The sequence below is a fragment of the Bactrocera latifrons genome, unplaced genomic scaffold (genome assembly GCF_001853355.1).
Source record: "Bactrocera latifrons isolate USDA-ARS-PBARC rearing strain unplaced genomic scaffold, ASM185335v1 scaffold_603, whole genome shotgun sequence".
NCBI classification, from domain to species: domain Eukaryota; kingdom Metazoa; phylum Arthropoda; class Insecta; order Diptera; family Tephritidae; genus Bactrocera; species Bactrocera latifrons.
In genome coordinates, this window is record NW_017537272.1 from 18,403 (window position 1) to 25,256 (window position 6,854).

General features: G+C 33.3%; 1 protein-coding gene across 3 annotated transcripts in view; it reads right to left on the reverse strand.

Moving 5' to 3' along the window:
- The window catches only part of LOC108975070 (equilibrative nucleoside transporter 1-like), a 97,966-nt gene that overhangs the window by 2,156 nt on the left and 88,956 nt on the right, over positions 1-6,854 (reverse strand). For all 3 annotated transcript variants that reach the window (XM_018943338.1, XM_018943340.1, XM_018943339.1), the window contains exon 8: positions 5,743-5,918. In XM_018943338.1, the coding sequence (XP_018798883.1) occupies positions 5,743-5,918 (176 nt within the window). The remainder of the gene's footprint in view (positions 1-5,742; positions 5,919-6,854) is intronic.

A 6,854-nucleotide genomic window follows, 5' to 3' on the forward strand; every position in this document is an offset into this window, starting at 1 on the left:
AAAAAAAAGCTGACTCTCAAGTGCTGAAAAGTTTGGAATATTCCAATATTTTGTGATTGAAAATTTATGTGCTTTTGGGATAACAAAATGCCGCATTAAGAGGTGTGTAGGTAAAACAATTTATACCTAATTTATAAAGACACTTAATTTTGCTGAAGAAAAAAATGCATTGCTTCATTAAATATGCTTTGACACAAAATTTGTGTTTTTTATGGTTTTAAATTGTTAGGAGTATTTTTTTAGCATATTCATATCAAGTCATTTATTTAAACTGTATATTGATTTAGGATTCTTTTTTTTTTTTTAACTGCATGATATATGTAAGGGGCAGGAAATAAAAACTGGAAATGAAAACATAAGATTTTAACAAAAATTAACTTTAAATATGTTTATATGGTTATAGGATTTCTAACTTTCGGGGTTCATACAGTAGGACATCTTAAAGGGTGTCAGTTGCATTAGCTGTTAGGATAAAATGAGATAGAAGTATCTCAACACTTCCATTTTAAATGCCCCGCTTTAGCGGTCTAACGGCATGTGCAGCGTAGGAACGCCAATGTTGTGCGGACGCTGCGGTTCCTTAAATTCGGGTGGATCATAAATGCAAGCATATGTTTGCAAATATAGATGTCCAACCGAAGCACGATTTTCGACATCGCCGCATTGCACACATTTATTAAGAATCAAACTAATTTGATTTTGCCCGCAGTATCGTACAAGAAGTACCATATTGTAAATGAACATTGTAATTTCGGAAATTCTAAAGAGAAGTGCTTTGTGGGATAAAAGCTATTACGAACCAATAAAAGTTAAAAAACATTGCATCTGTATATTTTAGTAACTGAAAAGTGCTTGCAAAATTTAATTTCTGCCTCACGTGGTCTGGAAATTCTTTAAGTAGCTGATCGCATTTCTTAATTTTGTATTTTTATTAAAATTATTGTGCAAAGCGTTTCCATTTTCTTTATCAATTGTGACGTTTTGTAAAATAAAAATTGGGAGTGCCACTATTTCAAAGACACACAAGAGAAACAGATGGGAATTTGTCGGCGGTGCTGGAAGATTCAACTACTACAAGAGGTTCGTTTCTGTTAAAGTTTGAATTGTATAACTCACACATTGACCCATATTTTCGGTCAACAGTCAACTATAGATACTGGGGTCCAAATATTCGGTATCTAGGGGCTTTAACAGTTTTGCTTGGATTTGGACAATTTTTGGTCATAAGGTGGAATATTTTAAATAAATTAAATTAATTCACTTTCTTTAGGAGTCCTAATAAAATTAGTGCCCTCGATCTGTTATTATCGATCATTATTCAAAAATTAYTTAGGTCTTGAATCATAAAATATGAAACAATTGTCTTCCTAAAATTCATTTGTTCAAAATATTATATTTTCTACTTCCCTTCTGCTCATGAAATATTGTCGTCAAATTCCCAAACAGTTCAAGAACCAAATTTACTACGTGCTAAATATAGTCGAAATCGGTCGGTCGGGTACCGAGATATCTGWTTTCACCYAAAAGTAGGCGGTGCCACGCCCATTGTTCAATTTTGGCCCTGGCTCCCATAAAGCCCTCTCATACCATCTCGTGGGTAACATTTAATCTCTGCCGTAATTASTTATTGAGTTATCGCGCTTTTCGTAGCTTTTCACAGTGCCTTACTATATATTATATACATATGTAGGGAGTGAGCTGGGTTATTATTCGGTTATATTCAATTTGAAACTGTCAGTAGTAGTTCTTATAATATTTAATAGTCGARAAAGTATTTACGTATTTTGTCAATAGATGTCGTTTTAGTCGTATATCTCCAGTGTTACCAATCACATTGTGTCATGTCATATAGGTTTGGWAGGGTGAGATTCTAATCTTCATTTCAAAAAAGTTACAGCTGTTCACAAAGTAATGAAAATAATGAAGGAATTCGCCATATTTTAGAATTTTTTTATAAAAAATGGAAGTATGCCACACAAGTTTACGGCGACGATGCTGTATCAGTTCATGTAGCACAACAATGGCGCGCTCGCTTCCGTACTGAAAATTTTTAAACTTCGATTTACACTGATAGAATAATATCTCTAGCGGAAAAGTGGTCGATCAAAATGGTACATATTTGTTTATTCATTTATAAATATAAATATAAAAAAATCTAAGTTGAAGTTTGATTAAAAGTGCGAAAAGGCTTCTTTCAATATTTTGGCGAATGTGGTTGTTGTTACGAACTCGAGCTTTGTTTTGTACCAAGGACGGATAGACAGACATTCAATCGGATTTTAACTCGTCTTGTCATCTATTTATATGCATATAACCCTATAACTCGTTTAATTTTAAGTGCTAGATAGATAGATAGATAGATAAATAATTGAGGAATGCACTGCGACCTTAGGTCTATTGTGCCCTCACCTAACTCACAGGGACTAGCTTAGCCCCAGCATATTGATGAAGTCCAGTATTCTGCTGGGTGCTAGCGAGGCGATGTGATCCCTATCCGGAAACATGGCTCCAAGGGCCTTCGACCTGCGCCTACAGACTGCAATGCAGTCGATTAACAGGTGCTCCGGAGTTTCAGGGTCCTTGTCGCAAAACCGACAGTTGATGATAGATCCTGTCTCTTATACACATCTATATTGCTACATCAGTTCCATCTGAACGTTTATTTACGAAAGCTTAACAGACAGTGAGCAAACAAAGCTAATAGTAAAAAATTTTAAAAGATTCAATAAAATTTTATTTTTGCAAAGCCTAGGGAAACGATATTGGGGATTGTAAAAAATATTTTTATTAACTTCAACTGCTGAATACCATTATTTTTAAATTCTTTAATAAAAACTGTTAATCTTCAAATTTATTTTTTTTAAGTTAAGTTAATTAAGTTTTCTTTCTCTTTCGAAACTTACATAAGTAAATGTCCTAAACTTTTGGTAGAGTGATACTTTCGATGCTTTGATTTTTATTCGATGCATCATACGACTGAAACATCAATGTTTTGAATGGACAAACAAGCTAATCGAGATAGGCGAATTTTTGAATTTTGGTTGACTGACTTTTGAGGAAAAATGAAATATTTTAGAATTTTCATATATATGTGCCTTGAAATCCGGATGAGGTTGATATTGCATACACGTGGAATCGCACAATTGCTACGCCCCCAAAACACCAATCGACAAACTATAAAATGCCTAAACCAATAACTTCAAGCTTAGATATAAAACTGTAATTTAGTGCACGTCATAATAATGGTGAGRAGCTTTTAGGATTTATATACATATCTCACAAGCCTCTAAGCTATATCAACAAAAAATACATAGGTATATATGTACATAGGTATATGAGAGTATTGTCGAAAGCTACTAAAGTTACGATAATTCACGAAATAAACATATCTCTGGATTTACCCGGCGAATTTCCACCAAATTCGTTACATGACACCATCCTGACATTCCCATATAACGGAATGAAAATGAAAGCGTCATAGAAGTTTTTTTAATAAGTTAATGACATGTTATTTATCTAAAATATTAAAAATAAAACAAGTTCAGCTATAGACAAATTCTTTAGAAAGTTAGTGATCTTTACAAAAAGTGCTAGAAAGCAAGGGACTGCCAACCGATGAAAAAATTATATTTTTTTAATTTAATCTCATTTACACTATAATTTTTTTAATTTAAACACGAAGTTTAGTCGCGTTATTACTTTAAAAACAATTAAATCGGCGGCTTTTGTATAAGCCGAAAAGCTGAAAAGCTAGTTTGCGTTTTACTCATTAAATGTAATAAATTAAAAACTATATTCATGATTAGATGATATAATTTAATTGACTTATGTTTTATTTAAGAACTATTTAAGAAATGTATGTTATGATTAAAGAAAAGTCAAGAATCTCTCTCCGATAAGCTTTCTGTATACATTTCGAAATAAAATAATTCAAAATAAAAAAAACGCTAAGCTAACGATGTATATATGTACATATGTGAATAATACTTCTGAGTTAAGCGACAGAAATCATTTTTTCTAATTAAAAATATAAAAGACTGTTGACAAATTAAACATRATAATGCGTTATAGCACTCTTAAATTTTGTTTCCATAAAAGCCGTTATCTGTCTTGATCCGAATTTTATTCGGCCAAGAAGAGTCCTTTCGGTGATCTAAACATGTTTTGATCGGTAAGTAACAAGTTGAATCTGTCATCCTCAGGGAACATTTAGCAGGGTTGCTGTACATATCCAAATCCGTTAGCTGAAACCCGTAACCGGTGCAGTTTTTCTAATCCGTTTTGTCTCCATCCACTTAATTTTTGCTCTAAAAACTACTAATAAAAAATATAATAATTTYGACTGAACATCATGCATGTTTACTTTTCAATGTAAATGTTATCCCAATTAGTGGCCACCGAGGTCATCATGAAATTGGTACTGAATCCTTGAGGGCAGCAGGAACTGAAGCAGAGTAAGGAACCCTGAGTCGACTCAAATTCGTTTACCATACGAGTAGAAATTCTGGACATGTTCGATCTGCTTTAAAATCCACGCAACTGTAGATACTGGGAGTCCTTAAGAGGCATTCACATAGCCGTACTTTCTCTCACAGCTTACAGAGGCAATGGAATCTACCTATCAGTGGAAAAACCCATGTCTGAGAGTGAGGGTCAAAAACGATGGTGACGATCGGCTATTCAAGGAAATAATTTCAGAAGAAACTCCACCTATCAGTGACACCGTAACCCAATAACTTTTATTCTAAAAACCTATACCCTGTTAACCTGTAAGAAATCTCGTTTTAGAAAATATTAGCTTCTCAGCACTACAGGTGYCCTCTCTACACAAGCAAATCTAAAACAAAGGACGTTGAGTGTTTTTACAACTTAGCTGAACTCACTGAATAACTATCGAAATGTCAAATGTAACAATGAAGTTCATTCTGGAACTTCATATAACTATAGTACAATGTTTAAATAAACATTATAATAACATACAATTACTATTATAGAAACTGTTAAGAAGTAGAAGAAAAGGAGATTTTATGCGAACGCTAAGCTTTGTTCAGGAAAAGAATTGGAATTACTTATCTACCTACCCACGAAGGACATCAGTGAGAACATCACATCTTCTCTGCTACTTAGAAGCCAAAACTACAACTCAATCGTTAGTCAGAAATTACCAGGATGTTAGGACTAGAACCCTTGTACCTACCAGGTATAAACATGTACTCATTTGTCGTTCCCACGATAGTCGGGTCTACGAAAACCGGAACGGACCCGGATTTTTATCCGGCCAAGGATTGTCAACTCGGCAGAATTCTGCCGTTACAACAACAACAACAACATGTACTCATTTGTGATCCCCAATATATTTGCTATAAAGGCAACAGAAAGTTGTTTGAAAAACGTAATGCTAGGAATATTAGACCTAAGGGAAGTATTTATTCAAAGGATACCTTCTGAACTCCATTTAGATATCTTATTTATTTCGACTTATATTCTTATAAGGACTGTAGATAATTTACTTTGAACAATTTCCAAAAATAATTTTTGTTTTATATTAAATTTGTGGAGAATAATTTAGCTATATAAAGTAAACATGGTGAGGACCGCAAAAGCAAAAAAAAAAATGTTGTATGCACAAAATTTAACATATACCATTTCAATGACTTGAAGTGACCTTATTTGCATATAATATTTATTTTTTGCAAATTTGAGAAGTCGTGGCATTTTGCCATTAGTTAATTTTAAACTTACCTTAAATATCCTGAACTCCATGACATTAAAGTAGCAATAAACCAGTATATCCATTCGTTTTTTATTAAGACCGGTAGTGTTCTAGTTATATTAAGAGGATGGTAGTTGCAATATAGGAATATCGGTATGAAAACAATTCGTAACGTAACAGGTACTGCCAAAAATTTAGGACCAGGCTACAAAATAAATAAGAATTTGTTATCGATTTATAGACCGATTTATAATTTCTTGATTTAAAATCGTATATTCCATATGATCGTWAAGTGAAAAATCAAATCAAACCTTAAATCTTTTTGTAAAACGTCGATATTTATACCCAAATTTTCTTATAGACCATATTTTTATTTCATGACATATTATAATTATTTAACCTTCGGAATAACTATTCATGACGTTCACAGGGTCGTTTTCTCAATAGGCGTTAAGCGCTAACCTAGAACTGTTTAAAATTAATTTTCTCAATATATGAATAGCAACTATTTGTCAGTTAAATTTTTTAAACTTTGTTTTTGTTAATTTGTAAAGGAAAGAGGGCGTTCAGAAGGCGAAATGTTTGTCGCTCATTATCATTATATATGACGCATATTTGCATTCCTGTATGCATATTACGGAGGCTGCTATATATATTTCTGGCCTAGGAAACACTAAGTGTTGCCAGGTGCAATTAACATTTCCATTGGAAAGTTTGACATTTTTTAGCATAACATCACTCAGAACGTTTTGTCATTTAATCGTGAATTGTTTTATTTACAGGAAATTAAAAAAATCATCTCGGCCAAAAAATGGAATTAACTCGTGAACATTTTCGTGCGATCATTTTTCACAACTTTCGACGTGGATTATCATGACAAGAGTGCATTAATGAACTGAAATCTTTGTATGGCTATRAAGCACCAACCAATAGCACTGTGAAAAATTGGTACAACGAATTCAATCGTGGCCGACGCTCGCTCAAAAACGAATTCCGTGAAKGTCGTCCAAAAACAGCCGTTGTGCCAGAAAACATCGATGCCGTACGTGAACTGATAATGCAAGACCGTCATGTAACATACCTTCAGATAGAAGCATGCCTATGCATTTCTCCCACCAGCATACATTCGATATTGCATGAA